Source organism: Tachysurus fulvidraco, chromosome 3 (genome assembly GCF_022655615.1).
Source record: "Tachysurus fulvidraco isolate hzauxx_2018 chromosome 3, HZAU_PFXX_2.0, whole genome shotgun sequence".
Taxonomy (NCBI): Eukaryota; Metazoa; Chordata; class Actinopteri; order Siluriformes; family Bagridae; genus Tachysurus; species Tachysurus fulvidraco.
In genome coordinates this window covers 30,432,411-30,449,150 of record NC_062520.1, presented here as the reverse complement: position 1 = coordinate 30,449,150, position 16,740 = coordinate 30,432,411, and the positions used below count along the sequence as shown (strand labels likewise).

Below are 16,740 nucleotides of genomic sequence, written 5' to 3'. Positions count from 1 at the left end.
CCGGAGATCACGAGTTTGAATCCCGGACACAGAAGGGTACAGCACGCGGTCACTCACAGCAACACTAGCCAATCAGGCGATCCTCGGATGTTATATATGCGGAAGAGGGCGGAGCTAGAAGGACCTCTTCATTACACGATTATTGTTAAAGAACAAATCATATATTGAAAATAGATAATAGGTAGATGTTTGTTTGTTACCCTAACCCTTTGGAACAGCTTGGTCAGGGTCACATGGATCAGTTTAGTCTGTTAGTTTGTATAGATTTATTTGAAGACAGGTACAAATAAATAAATAAATAAATAAATAAATAAATAAATAATCATCCCACACATCTAGTTATGAACAGAAGTGATGTAGCTAAAGTCTGGACCTGTTAGGGCACAGAATTCAGGTTTAGACCATACCTACTCATGGTTTCAACCCGTACGTACGTTAAGACGGGGAAATAGTTAATATTCGTCGTACAGTTCACCAGTTCGGCTCTTTTCTTGAACGGAAGATCGAACTCTAAAGCAAAGCACTCTCCGCTACGCTACATTCTGGGAGAATTCGACCCATATAAACATACGAGAACAGGAACACTCACCTAGGATGTGTTTGAATCCCGAGGAAGCAGACGGCACATGGAGGAGAGAGAGAGAGAGAGAAAGACAGAGTGTTACAAATCTTTTCAAAGACTTCGAATATTTACAAATGGGCTCGAAAAAGATGAGACGCACACAGACGAGCAGATTAGCCGCTAAGGCTTAGACGGGTCCTCGTTTTAGACGCTGAATCTCAGAATCGCTCTGAAGAAAAGTTTCATTTCTTTACTTGAACGTGAAGTCGTTTCCACTTAACAATTAAGCTACCACTTGACCAGCATTTAGCATTAGCAAAAACATCCATTTGTTTTCCACATGCTTGCTTACTGCAAATTGACTTTTGGGTAAATTAGCTGTTGTTGTTTGTGGCTAGCTCGGTTAGCTTTGGTGTTTTAGATACTTACAGTATACAGATGACTGCAGTTAGATACTGAGGTAAATAATAGAACTCTACTATAGGTATAGAATGTAAATAGAAATTTTTGAAAGCTAGGTAGATGACAGTGACTAGCTGGTATCAGTTAGCCGTGGTATTGCCGGGTAAAATATTCCTTTTAGGATGTAGAATGTAAAAAAGAGATAAGATTGCAGCTTAGGAAATGAATATATTCAGGCAAATCTTCTTCATGTACAATATACGGTAAGGAATTACATGAGGGATCCTTGTTGTTTTTGTGTACTTCCTCTATGAAGCTTAATTAGCATAGTTAGCATCCTGGGGTTAGTGTTACCTCAGAGTAGTACGTGACGTAGTCTAGTATCTTTCCTAAAACCGCACAACCTGAAGTGCTTTATTCCTCTTATACAACAAAAGACTACGTGGTCATCATGATGAAAGAGTGACATCTTGTGCGTTTTATCCGTTTCTAGCTAGTTTGTCGTTAATAATCGACCCGTGTGACGCGAGAGTCTCCTTCTGGAACCATTAAGTAAACAGGAAACGTACAGATCAGACGCACTGTGTTTAATTTATAGGCTGGGACGATGTGAGCGTCCAGCACGCAAGGGCTTCTGAATGAATGAGCCGTTACTATGGAAACGGTAACGTATCAGAACACAATCGTATCACACACCTTCTGACCGATTCGACAGCAAGGAGTCGAGGATTTGGATTTGAAAAATCTGACATATTGCCGCTATTGACATTTTATATTTTTATTTATTTATTTACTTTATTTAATTTATTATATTTTTTTAAACCATCTGACATTGTTACCTCATTCTCTCGTTACACAACACTCCACTTCCCACCTACGGTTATGCTGCATCACTCAATGAAGCTTCACACACACACACACACACACACACACACACACACACACACACACACACACACAAACAGCAGGCATGATGCCAATCTCTGCTGAAGATATTTTGCCTTTTCCACTGATGGAAGTCGGGGGGGGGGAAAAAAAAAGATGCCTTGATTATGATTTTGCTGTCGTTTACACATCTGGTGTTTGTATAGAATCTAACAAGCAGGTCACAGGTGTTCGGCGTGAAAAACACTCTGTGACGCAAAGAACTCAACCTGACAACTTTCTCAGGTTCCCTTTTTCTTCCATCATCAACTCTCAGGGAGCGAAGTCGAAGACTACGCCAATGTAGCACGCTCCCGATCCTCCCTCCATCCTTAACTCTCTCGCTCTCTCTCTCTCACCCACCCACTCCACCTACACACACTCGCTCACACACAGTTTGCAGGCTGATTTCCACATCTCGACAAAAGCTCGTTCTCGACTCGGATTCCGAGTAACGCCACACTTCTCCGATCGAACTCCCGGATTAATCCTGCCGTAACAAACTCCCGGGGCTCCTTCGCAAGCATCTGCACGCTTTAAAGCGAACGTTACATCACGTTACGTTTCGTTCCATTAGCAAACCGACTACGGATAAAGGTTAAGTGCACCATTATAAAGGCTTCAGCTCTATGTTGTTTTACGATCCAGCCAAAGCAGCAATGTGGCCAAAGGAACTGAGTCATTTTCACACTAAACACACCCTCAATCTCAAGAAGGTTGAAAAACAGCCTCTCACTATTTATATCCTACTTTAGAGCATCTTCTTCATCTCCTCCTTTCGTTCACACCGTGCTGCGAGGAACTCATCCTGCCTTGCACCACAGTGCCGGTGTGATCTGATCTGATTGGTCGGTCGTTCGGTCGGTCAGACGGTCTTTTCAGGAGATTCTCTCTTTAGTCTATGACATTCTGCTCTGACAGCATTTCTGGATAAAGGAGCAAGTCACACGGTGACTTACGTGGCGGACGTTAACAGATTTAACATCGACGTTGCAGACTGGCTGAAATCTCAGACGTCTCCGAAGCCAGCCAGTCATATTTACATTTACGGCATTTAGTAGACACCCTTCTCCAGAGTGACTTACAACTGAGCAACTGAGGGTTAAGGGCCTTGCTCAGGGGCCCAGCAGTGGTAGCATGGTGGACCTGGGGTTCGCACCCATGACCTTCCGATCAGTAGCCCAACCCCTTAACCACTGAGCTACCACATACGTTAAGAGAAAGAACTGACGTATTTTTCCTAGAGAGGCTTAAGATTCCCGTCCTCTGACTATTCCTCCTCCACGGTGGTTCACGCTCGGTTCTTTTGAGAAGATCAGCAGAAAAGCATGTGAACTTCTTGAAACCGGAGCAGGCCCACTGCTGAACATAGCACTTTCCCTGCCAGGTCTACACACATTGCCAGAGCGGATTTCTCCGAAACCCGGCATAGAGTCGGGCCGCTCTCCGCCTCCGCACTCATCCCAAAAAGTAAAAAAAAAAAAAAGGTGGAGGGGGGGGATGATTGGGGGAGGGGGGTTTTATTAGTAAAAGAGCTGACACAAGCGGCATCTCTGCATCGGAGTGACAGCGTGTGTCATCCATCCACGTCCTGTAAATGTGTGAGAATCCGCTGCGTTTGAAAACCGGACGTCGGCAGCTGACGCGGAAAAAGTTTGAATGGTTGAGAACACGTCCTGTTTTTTTTTTGTGTTCTCAATTGTTCCGTAAAGGAACTGATGCAAACGGAATACGAATAAGGGAGAAAAAAAAAAAAGTAGAGAGAAAAACTTTAGCTGGCACCAACCGACTCAGCATATTTCTAAATGCACTGATGTTCTAAAGTTTGCAAATCACAGCAACGTTCACCAAAACGGAGCTTCCTGTAAGTCCAACTACTCACGGGTTGCGGTTTCTATGGCAACAGCATCCAGAATAGCAGGATCGGAAAAGATATTAGATGATGAAATGGTGCGACTTTCTGTGAAGAACAGTCATCTCGTACACCGTCTCAGTCACAATAGATTATCTCATAGTCTAGATGGTCTATTATCTTATGGCCCTGATACAGCTCATCTCTTTTTTTAGCTTCATTATACTTAGCTTGTGCCTTTTAACATTTTATCCCATTGTATCATGACCTCAATATATTAATTTGTAGGTCCAATACACAAGATACTAATAAGCCGTATCCACGTAGCTTGTATCTCATGTCCATATCTCATATTTTGTTGAAATATTTTATCTTGCTTTATATTTTTTTTAAACGTTATGGCCAAAATACATCATCTCATATTCTCGTATTATCTCACGGCATCGTTATATTATGCATCTTGTGGCCTTGATAGATTATCTTGACTTTAGGTATTATTTCGTGGCTTCCATATAGTTCAAAATATGGTCTCAGTATCTTACACCAGGGCTTTAATATATGATCATGTGGCCTCAGCATATCTCTTGACTTTTTTCTCTCTATTATGTCGTGGTCTCAAAATATTCATTTGTCTCGTGCCCTTTATGCATGTTCTCATTTGATATACTGTATTATCTTGGGGATTTGATAAATTAACATAAAAAATTGTTCTCACAGCCTCGACACTATCTCATGGCCACGGTATATTATTTTGTGGCTGTAGTCTAGTCTCGATATCTCAATATATGAACTCATGACCTCAGTATTTTAACTCCTGACCTCTAAGTACTCATCTGTGGCCACAACGTTTTATCTCATGATCTCAGTTTTATCTCGTGGTCACCATAAGTGGTCTATGTGGCTTCTAGATATTATCTCGTGGATTCTTCTCATTCTCAATACATCTCAGTATCACTGTTACCTTTTGGCCTTGTAATAATGTATGCAGCACGAGATGAGATAAATAAAGACATATCATCGTTCGTTATCGAATCATCATCGTTGGCTGATCAGCTCGTACCTGTTCAAACCACAGGAGTCGACTGATTAAACCTGTAAATGACACGGCGGTAGAGAGACAGATCACGGCAGATCTCGTCGCCGTCATTTAAAACGCAGCCCACATCATCTGCGACATCCAGATGACCTTCCTCTTCCAACGTCGCCATAGTAACCGCTCTCTTAAACTCGAGAGGGAAAGAAAAATGCGTGCATTCATTACAAATGTGAATTCCGCTTCCACAAAGTTCCATGTGCTATCGGCGCCGTCCAGAACAAAAACACTAACGATGGGTCAAGAAACGCACGTCCACGTGAGACGTTCAATCGAACACGGACGATTTTTGCCGGCAAGTGCTCTTATGTAACGTGTGGTCTTGCATATTAAGCCACGAAAAGGAAAAAGAAAAAAAAAAAGCGAGGGATGAGATGCAGCAACCAAACAACATGACCTTTTTTCTTCATCCTTGTGTAATAGGCTTATGCACAAGTCTTTCACCACTGACTCTTTTCATGGAGCAACAAAACTCTCTTATTAATGATACTTCTGCTACACAAATGATTTGAAGTAGTTCCTTTCCGAAAAAAAAAATATTATTCATGTCATGTTTTTTTTTCCCCCGTAAATCATGCACGTCATTGTCATTAGCCCTAAAAATTGAAATCGTGGGTTATTTATATTTGGTAATGCCCAGGAAATGCCACCATAAAGGGTAAAAGTCAGAGAGCAAAAACGACTAAATCGTCCAGCCTGCTAATTCGTCCCCCTTGTAAGGGGTGCCATTAGTTTTGCCTAGTATTTTGTCGAAATTTGGATGGATTTGTTCTTGATCGCTTTATTTAATGCCGTTCATACTACACTTTATTCAAACTAGCATTTCTTGTAGAAGCATCTTAAGTTTCTTAATTAAATTTGTTTGTATCCAGTTTTCTTTTTTTCTTTTTAAATAAAAAAACATTAAAAAGGTAGCTATAAACTGATAAAAAGTACAATGTGTTGTTTAGTGAATGAAAAACAAACAAACAAAGTCACCAAACTGCTGTCTTGTAACAAACCTAACAATTAGAGACACGCGATTATTATTAGACGCCAAACTCCAGGATGTTAGCGGGCGTAAACGCCACGATTATTTCAGCCGCGTGCTACGTTTCCACCGACGACTGGTACAAACCGGCCAAACACGCCGACCACCGGTCATTTTAAAAATCTAGAACACACACTTCCTACAGATTGAGGGAAAAAAAATAATCAGTTTGTTCTTTTATCCATAGAAAAATACAAGACCTTTTTTTTTAATGCTAATTTCCTCTGCTGTCCTTGAATTAGTGTCATACAAGAATTCGGATAAAACCCTGCTGAATGGAAACCCCACGTGGCTCTGCTGTTCCTGCTGTTCCTCTCTCGCTTGGACTTTTCAGTGCCAAAGTAAGACCACATGGTCCTCTCTGTGTGTGGAACAGATGAAGAGGAAGAGGGGAAAAAAAAAAAGCGGGAAAGGAAGAGGGGGTGGCTTTTTGCCATGGGGTCATGCTGCGCCGCTAAGCTTTTGGGAAACACAGGAAGTGGTGATGTAAACAGCGTGATCACGTTTCGGTCATGGGGGCAACTCTCCGAGCGAAGCCGTTCTTTTTTTTTTCCCCCGATTACATCTTGTCCACGATGCTATCCGTGCTATCGATTTATGTCATCCGCATCCGTTAGCCCGATCTCCTCAACACTGGTGTCAAAAAAGTGTCAAAAAACCCAAACGTTATAAATCAGTGTTTGTTTGTTTTTTAATTCAGCACATGATGTACAGTAGAACCCGGCGTTTCATTGGCGCATCATGCTAGCATCTCTTTCTCATACAGATTAGCGGCGTAGCCTCACCGTGCAGCCGTTAATGCTAGAAAGGCTAGAATTGAGAGGGTCACAGCAGGATAACAAATATATATGTATTGCTGTAGCGCCACATGGTTAAAACTCGTACATACTATATGGCTGAAGCAGAAGTTTTTGCACCCCTTGAAGAGATGCGGGGCTCAAACAAAAGTACCTCCAAATCAACCACAGCAATTCTACGGACATCTCGTCTACTGTTTCGTTATATCACGTTATCACCCTTGTCATAATATGATGTGGGCTACTGTGTGGTGAAGAGCTCTTCGAAGGCAGACACCTACAGCCATTCGCCGCAATGCTCTAACGAGCCGAATCAACACTCGACGCCGATGCGACGCCCACAAGCCTGCTGGGAGAGGAACGAGTCTCCAGGATTACATTCTCAGGTACTACAGCTTCTCATTTGAAAAGATTTAAACTCCACCAGGGATTAGTGCTAGCAGGCAATGTTACGCGACTGTAAACAACAACCGGGTGAAGCTAAACACCACGACACGTCTTGTTCCTCTCAGACCGGCAGTTAAATATTCGGGCAAATAAATACGTGATTTTTATCCGTTTCTAATTACTTTTATTTGCACATCTCATTTACGTTATCTTCAAGGAGATTCTTGTGTTTTTTTGCCACAATAAATATATAAATATAGGTTTTTAATTAGCAAATAGCTAATTTTACACTACCTTTCAGTGTAGACACATATGTAATGCTGTCATATTGCCATATATCCTCCGAATAATCACAGAGTTTTGACCTGATCTCTGCATTCGCAAAATTGCCCGATCCTGGCGGGTACTAATTACAACAGCTACATAATCGATCACAATAATCCCCCTGACACTGGAGACTCCTTACATGGATGCTAAACAAACCTCTTCTTATAAAACATGTTGATTTTCCAATTCTTTCTACATACGTCCGCGTGTTTACGACTGGTCTATGATTATGTAAATCGTACCCTGTTAATCAAACCGTTGCTATAGCGCAGTGATGAAATGATAATGTTTTAAAACCAAATATAAACCTGTTAGCGTGACGAGATATTTGTTTAAAATAGAAGAAGGGCGAGCTCAAAGTCATATGAATCGGCAGCTCGTTCAGACGAATCGTACCCCAAACTTATTTTAGTCCTCTCCACGTGCCGTAGGGGATGATCTCTAATCTCTATTTAGTAACGCCTTTAGGAGTTTAAAAAGAAGGAATTAAAACAAAACGGCGTTTAAATTCTTGCTGGACATCCTGCCCTAATCAAACCCAAAAGAAAATAAGTGCCATCTCCCTACATGTGCTGTGTATTCTAGATCCTTGGATGTCCTTGCGTTTATATATATATATATATATATATATATAAATAAAAAAAAATAAAGACAGATATGACATGCCCCTATTTTTTAATCAGAATGAAGCAGCTCCTCATTTTAGTTTCCCTAAATAGAGCATGCGAGCTCCAATTAGTTGGCGGATTAACGCTAAATCCGTCCTCCCAACTCCTCCAAGATCATACCATCAGCAGGGTCGAGTGGGGTTCCTGCAAGAACAGGAAGAAGACCAGGCCTCAGTTTTTAATCCAGACATCACTCACACTAGTGCAAAAAGAGCTCAGTGGTTAAGCTCTTGGACTACAGTTTATAAAGGTCACGAGTTCAAATCCCAGCATCTCTGAGTGAGCCCTTGAACCTTCAGCTTCTCACTCCTATCAGGTCTCAACCGAACAGTCACTGTGGACAAGAAGAAGGTCTTGGAAAGATCTCCATTTTGGTTATTTCGTGTCCCTACATATCCATAAGTCTGCTTGATATACAGTGAGAGAGAGCGAATGTGAGAATGTCAGTGAGTCTCTGTGCCAAGGAGATCCAGGACTCCAGGCTTGTTTGGCTCCAATCTCTCCAAAGCCTCTTCTCATGTCATTGGCCATCTGTTGCTCAGCAGCCCTGCCGATCCTGACGAAGAGCTCCAGCACACTGCTCCAGATGCCTATCCGGCACTTCTTCCCTGAGCTCCAGAGACTTTGCGTCATCTGGATATCTTCGCCAAATCTCCAACATACCGTTCCAGATGCCTCCACCCCACTGCTACAGCAGGTTAGGCTTTAATGTTTGTGTGTATTTTCTGGGTAGCAAAGAACATACATTTATACTCATATGAAACCTTATGCTTCCACCCCCACCCCCCATGCCCCCAAATGAAATTTGCAACATATTGAAAACGTCCTTAAAGTCAGAAAGGATCAGATCTAAAGTTCTATCTATTTGCTAAATTGGCACAATTACATTTAGCCACACCCACAAAACTCCGAAAAAAAGGGCAAAGCTCACAGAAAGCTCAAAGATCCAAAAGGGTGAAGCGGTAAATGTCTAAAAAGGTCTTCCTTCTCACGAGTCATCGATGTGTTTCATTTCCTTCCTAACCCTAACCCGAGATAAATGAAGCCAAGGGACAAAATAGGAAGCGGATGCGACCGCCGGATCACAACACAAAAGTTCTCATTACTGTATAAACTGTCACTGCTAATTGCTAGACAAATATCACCTTGAATGCTCTAGTTTCCTTCAGTTGCCTTCAATTCCGGCGACGAAGCTAAAAGGCCACGCGCGCACTCTAAACGCGAGGGTTTAAGGAAAAAAACAGGCAAATTTAGAGAGAGCGCCTTTGTTTTGCAGTTACAATGGCCTACTTTCTCTTCCTCGTCCAGGGAATAACATCAGATTATCATCGCTGTGCCACCAAGCGACGGTAAGAACCATCTCACGCATGGCTCCACAACCTTTTAAACTCCCTCCCTTCTGGGTGCTAGGCTAGGTTAGGGTCAAAGGTCAGCACCCGAAGTTGTAGTCATTAGCATAATTGTGAATGATTGACAGGAAGACGAGGGATGCAAACATTTTTTTGACAAAAGCCCTTTATTAGCAGAGGCACGTGCTGTCAAATACCCAAAAAGAGGGCTAATTCAGATGACAAGCAGACACCCGTGAGGCATATTCGTATTCTTGGGCGGGGTTTTTTTTTTTTTTTTTCCACAGCAGGCAAAATATTCCGATTTAAAATGCCTCTGCATAATTGTGAGCAAATGTTTCCTGAACGTTATGTTACTAACGCAAATTGTGATGTGATATGCTACATACAAGTGCTGCACAAAAGGTCAAGAGTTTTTTTTTATTAGCCAAAATATCCTAGCATGGATTTGGCGGCTCTGAAATTCTTTCACCTTAGTGATTTATCTCCGTAATTCTTCACTGAATCCACGCCCGGGTTATCAGAACAGAACCAGCCCAAGGTTTGTATGGATTAATCCTCAAACCACGTTCTTGTGGGGGTTCCTCAACCTCACAAAAAAAATTATATATATATATATCATGGGCGTCGACAAAATCATCACACAGTCAAAGAAACAAAAACGAGCTCATCGATGATGAACAATCAGGTTGAACAAATCAATGAATCACCACGGTCATGATAATATCCTCCACCATTTTAATAGTTCGTGGTTAAGACTGGATAACAACCGAGATCATTTTAAAACAACAGGTGGTAGATGATTGAGGAGACGCCAACGAGCAAGACGTAGAAAGTGCTACGTTCTACACCTAGCGTCAGCGCTGGATATCTTAATCAGCATGAAGCAAAGCCATCGTCTCGTCTTGCATCAAATGATCCGCTGTGCCACATCGAACGTATACGAACCTTTTAACTGCATATTTTTAACCCACCTCGCCACCTTTGATCAAAAACTGGCCAGATTTAAACCGTCCCATAAGACTGGCGCTAATTAACTGATGTTAGCAATATACTTATTTTTATTAATGACTGATCAATTTCAATTTCTGTTCAACATAATCAACATTTTCCTGCACACGAAGCTCGTTAAGGGGACAAACCCGAGTCGAGACCAAGCCCTGGCTGCGATGGTAATAATACCATATATGGAGAAGTGGGTGGGCTTCCGGAAGATTTTTTCGAATGACATTTGGAGCGCATCATGCAATCTAATAAATATATTCATTATGTAAAACCCTGACGAGTTTCTCATTAAGCGGCAAAACAAACGGATTTACGCAAACTCTGGGAGACGAAACTATTTGCTCGTGCTAATCTGATCTACAGCTTATATATGTCGTATTTGGCTAGCATTAAGCCCTCGTCCTATTCTCTCGTTACGCACGAGTAAATATCTTCTCGGGCAAAATGAGTTTGTTTTGTCTCGTCTGGAGCATTGCTTAGACTGCTCGGTTTAAGTCTGAGGGGATAAACGAGGTGGAGGCAATATAATCTCCCAAATACAGCTGAACGTCGGAGCATTCGGATGACGTGCGACTGAGCCGTACAATCAGATCAGAGTTGCTCTCTAATCCCTTTCTTTCTTTCTTTCTTTCTTTCTTTTTTTCTTTAAATTCCTGTTCTCTTCTCATCTCATCCTCAGCAAAACTATGAGCCTCTGGTTCCTAAGCAACAGGCAGGCAGTGCTTTTAATGCAGAACCGCGGCAAAAATCTGCAGTCCACGCGTACAGGTGGGTGGATGTGCGCACACACACACACACACACACACACACCACACACAATCACTGTCTCAACCTGTAACAGCTCCACAAGCTTTGCTGCAGTGAAGAGCGCTGCATAGATTTCCTCTTCGGACGGTTTTTTTCTATCCTGACGCATTAAATGGCAGTTCAGAGCCACAGGAGAGGAAAAATGCAGCAAAATGCAGAATTACTTTTTTTTTTTTTTTTTGAAATCAAAAACAAAAGCTACGTTCTTTGGTTATCTCGGCAGCAAGAAAAAAATGCAGGAAAAAAAACAACAAAAACAACAACACATCTGGGAACGAGAAAACGATTAGAGAAGCCGAGCGTGTGAAGTGCTCTACGACGTTAAGGACAAAAACACTGCGCAGGCAGAAGATCTCAAAGCCATCGTTTCCTGCTTGGTTTGTGTTCTCCGAAAAAGATGAGACCACTTACGACGATGAATAAAAATTTAAAAAAAAAAGATTTGAGTTTGCTCTGTGCAGCTGAAAGAAAAAAAATTAAATAAATAAATAAATAAATAAATAAATAAAAGTCGACTTTGTATTTTGCTGCCTTTAGAGATTGTGGTAATGATGACTGACGTGAAACGCAACCTTTCGACTTCTTGTTTTATTTAACCTAAAACAAGAACATTACATTATGTGACTAAAAACAGCACGTTTGGATGAACGGTTGAGTCTTGAAGTATTCTTGGCTGCGGTGGGGGGGTGGGGTTGTTCTGGCAATTGGGCAGTTGGCTTGGGGGAACGAACGAACAACATTCGTTATCGTGCTACGATAGTTTCTTGTCACTATGGTACCAAATTATCAGTCTGATCTGGTGCTTAATGATCGCCGTTAAGCGACACACTGAACTCTACAGATGACTAATGACGCATCAGGATGCTACATACATCTTATAACGACATGTCCCGTGGTATTGACGCATTCATTTACAGCTACGTGTGATGTCGAAAACGCCTGTGTATTAACTAGCATCAATAACCGTTCGTTAGAACGGTTGTATAAACAACATTTTCTCTCTCGAAGTTACCATGGCGATTTGTTACGTTGCCATAAAACGGCTAATTCTTTAATCTGGAAAACTCCAAGCTGCAGCTTCACATCTGACACTGGAGACTCCTTCGGTAAAGGTTTCAGGAATTCACCATATTACCGTAGAAACCAGCGGTTACTATAGAAACGAGAACGACACTTCGTTAAAACCTGTGGAATTGCTGTTAGAAAAAAAACCCAAAAAGTTTAAGAGAGTAAATCGTTCTGACCAATCCGAACGGAACACAAAGCAGAGGTCATCGCTTATCCTTTTAAACCTCCCACAATGTGTTGGGTTTTTTTTTCCAGAATAAAGTAAAACGTATTTGATCATAAACCTTGAGGAAATTGTTTGTTGAGTCACCCAGCGAACTGATGAGTCATTATTCCTAGGTCTGGTGAACTGAAGGTCAAAAACAAATGTTTAAAAGAGCAGCCACAAGTAGAACAGCAATCAAATGTAATAAATAAATAAATGATTTTGGATTATTTTTGGCTTTCTGTAAAATAAAATGTCCATAATTCTTACAAGGAGTCGGAATTCTGCCTTTTCGTTTAAATGTGCCGGTCCATGTGTTCATTTTTTTGCAGCTTATAATTTTTTGCGACTTACACCGGAACCTGGTAGACGTGGGAAGATTTCAAACTGTCGAGATAGCGAGGTTTCGTTTGGACGTCCCTACTGACGTAGAAGCAGAAGCGGGCTTCATTTTTGTCTGACGTACATTACAGCGCTGTGAAATTCTTTCTTCACATATCCCAGCTTTGGAGGTTGGGGGTCAGAGTACAGGGTCAGCCATGATGCAATTACTCTGAAGCAGTGAGGGGGTTAAGGGCCTTGCTCAGGGGCCCCAGCAGTGGCAGATTGACAGTGCTGGGGCATGAACCTTAACTTTCTGATTAACAACCCAGTGCCTTAACCACCTGACCACTTTGGGGAAAACCTTGCTTGTGATTTCTCAAGAATAAGACACCTTTCGTCTGGCATGCAACTAGAAATAAATAAAAAATGATGCCCGGTCATTGTTTCATAAATAACCGACCTTCTTGTAATCTTCAGTATGTTTCTATGGGATCCAAACCTGTATTCCTTATTTATTCCTCAACCCTGCGAGTCTGACACCGAGTCTACCAAATCTTCAGTGTTAGTAAAGGGTTAAACGGCAGATGAGTTGGAAACAATGGCACCTGAACAGCGGTTACAGACTTGCATGTTGTATCATGAACAAAAATCGCACAAAGGTCATGTAGAATTGTTTAGATCACACAAGTTCACATGGAAGTCTTGTGAATTCTTGATTCTGATTGGCTGCAAGATGTTGATTTATAAGCTGGAACGTTCTTGTTAGCATGAGCCTTAAGATTCATGCAAGAGAGGAAACAAGCTGGTCCGGGAACGTCGGTTCACATCAGCCGGGCAGGAATTTGCTGTTATTGGAAAACAATCATCTGCAGAAGAAAATTACTTGCATTTTTTTTAGCTGCTCTTTTCACTGAAGAAAATCACCACTTTACAAGGCAGAGTGCACTTGATTGACGATTGCAGGAAGAACCATCACCGGGGCATTCGCTTCACTCTGGCTTGCCAATATCAAACCAAACCGTCATAAATCTCCCTAATGCAACCTAGATCGCTAATCAATAAACAAGTACAGGCTCTGGTAAAAGACTGCAATGTACATCCATCCATTTCCCGTACCACTTATCCTGCACAGGATCGCAAGGAACCTGGAGCCAGTCCAGGAGACTCAGGGTACAGGGGCACAAACTGGGTGCAAGTTCAGTTCATCACAGGGAACAAGAACACACACTCAGAGGACAATCAGCCTAAAGTGTATGACTCAGGGAAAACCCCTAAAACACATACAAACCCCATGAGTTGCATGATAGATGCTGAAATCGAACAACCCTCCATCCCAGGATGTGGGAGGCAAACGTGCTAACCACTCAGCCAATCTACCCCTTGTAAATGGCATTCACGAACACAAGCCACTACACTTCCCTCTCCTGTTTGTCCACACAGTACATCCAACACTACAAGCAGCAAAACATGGAAATTCTACGTCGTCTTCTTGCTCGCAGTCACCATTTTTCCCTAGAAAGAAATATTAGCGCTAGTTAGTATCGCGGGCACTAGCATCGAGTGAGTTTCTCATTTTAAATGTAATGTGACAAATACAAACAATTCCCAGGACCAATCAGTGAAGTCCTTACCTCAAACATTCTCACCTTACACCTTTAGTTAAATGTACATAGAAACATAAAGCCGGGAAGGATGTAGGCGAGCGTATGGAGCTAGTAGATTTCGCTTGCTTCTCTAAATCAACCAACAAAGCTAGTATGAACCTGAACATGTAACCTGAAAACCAGTGTTCAGACTGATTAGTGTGTGTGTGTGTGTTACACAGCTACATATATAGCGAATACGGTTGATCATTGAAATCAAACACTAGCCTGTAGCTTCGCTTGGAGTTTGTCTTTTTGTCCATGTGAAGGGATTGCAACTGTTCAACAACAAGGTAGGTGTGGCCTATCCAGTGTTCTGTACCAATAGTAACAAATGGGTGTGTTTTGACTGGCTTTATTTTTAATTTTTTTTTTAAGTGATGAATCTGAACACATTTCCAAAAGGTCGCATATGCGGCACGACGAGACGTAGAAAAGACGGTCTTCTGTTCTTGCATAAACCGAAGACTAAATTTTAACTTGAACGGTAATTCTCGCTCGCTAGTGTGAACGCTCGACTACTGGGAAGATGCAGGGATCGAACCGGTGTCGAGTATCAACACCTCTTATGCACGAGGTTGTTATGAAATCGGGAACGTGTGGGACTGTAGTTTACGCCACCAGATCGTATCTGATGATGAACACCAACACCTCGAATTCCTTTTTTTTTTTCGTTCCAGCTGAAAAGTACTGCATTGTTTAATCTTTCTTTATCAGATTGTTAACAGATTTGCAGACTTAAAAAACAGACTAAAATATAAAACATGTTAATAAAAAAAATGTTAGAAAAGGGAAGGTTCTGAGATGAAGATTTTGGTGAACAGATGATCTGAGACACTCCTGAGTGTTCTGGTACCTCAGGTGGTGATGCTACATTAAAAAAAAAACACAAGTAAATAAATAAATAAATAAATAAATAAATAAATAAATAAATAAATAAATGGAATCGGGACGCACTGTTACAGCAGTAGGTGATGCGGTGATGTGGATCTCTCTTGATAACCAGCTTACCTTCGATGGAGATGACGTGCTCGCGGATCTGGTTCTGCAGCGCCAGGTCGTCGATGCGCTCAATCAGGTCGTAGATGGCGTAGATGTTCGGGTGCACGGACTCGAAGCGGTGGATCTCCGCTCGGATCGCCGCAGAGTTGGACATGACGAACTGCGAGCCCGAAGCGCCGGACTGAGCCGCGGGCCCCGACGCCGTTCCCGATCCGAACTGACCTGGCCCGGAGCTGCCTGATGATCCGGAACCGAACTGGGACGACATAGGTTGTGGTACGGGCACTGGAACCGGAGCTGGGACCGCACCCGGAGCGGGCATGGCCGGCTGTGACGGCGGCGAGATGCCCGACACCGGGACGCTCGACTGGTAATTCATCTTGAGGAGGACTAAGTTAACGCGCTCGGTTGATGTGAGAAATAACGGGTCAGATTAGTGGCTGGATCGGCGTTACGGTGCGATGTTTTGATGCATCAACGCTCAGTCTCCGCCTGCAACGATCCGCGCTTCATATTACCAAAACTTGATGCGCGAGCATTGTTCCTCTCTCCACCGGGGCTCGTGTTTTCTCTCCCTCTACTCTACCACGTATTGTCCTTCTTTAGTATGAGGACGCCTTATCGACCGGACACGCCTTTTGTCACGCTACCGGCGCTCCCTGTGTAAAGCTTTGTTACACAAATGGATTGTTTTGTTTCTCTTCTTAAGCCGCACAATGAGGCCGATTTAACGGAGCGCGCGCGGGTCCTTAGACTGCGGCGTTTGTGCGCTGAAGAAATCATAAAGCCCAATAAAACCTCCCTCTCTCTCTCTCTCTCTCTCTCTCTCTCTCTCTTTTCTTCTTTGGATACGAGTAGCTCCTCCCAGCGTGCCCACCTCCGCGCGCGGTGACGTCACGGGATAGATGGAGGGATGGGAAAATGGAGGGAGGGAAGGTGGGAGGGTTGGGGATGGATGGATGGATGGGGGAGGGTGTAACGTGATTGGACGTCCTTGTGGTGTAGGGATGAAGCTCATCAGTTTGATTCTCGCCATATTATGCAATAGTGTGTTGTATTTCTGACATGCAAAGGCCATGCACACACACACACACACATATACACTCACTCACATACACACACACACACTCACACATATACACTCACTCACATACACACACACTCACACACAGAGGAATGTAGTCAGCATATTGTACCCAGTTTCCTTTTCTCAGCATTAAAGAACCCCTTGAACATGTCATTTCAGACCATTAATAATAACGATATTAGGAATAAAACCCGGAGTAATCACGTCA

At 42.6% G+C, this 16,740-nt stretch overlaps 1 protein-coding gene across 1 annotated transcript in view; it reads right to left on the bottom strand.

The window, feature by feature from the left end:
• Positions 1-16,286, bottom strand: part of agap3 (ArfGAP with GTPase domain, ankyrin repeat and PH domain 3) — a 129,733-nt gene extending 113,447 nt beyond the window's left edge. Inside the window, exon 1 of the mRNA XM_027171589.2 lies at positions 15,455-16,286. Coding sequence (XP_027027390.1) covers positions 15,455-15,824 — 370 coding nt within the window. The 5' untranslated portion in view covers positions 15,825-16,286. The remainder of the gene's footprint in view (positions 1-15,454) is intronic.
• Between the last annotated feature and the right edge of the window lie 454 nt (positions 16,287-16,740).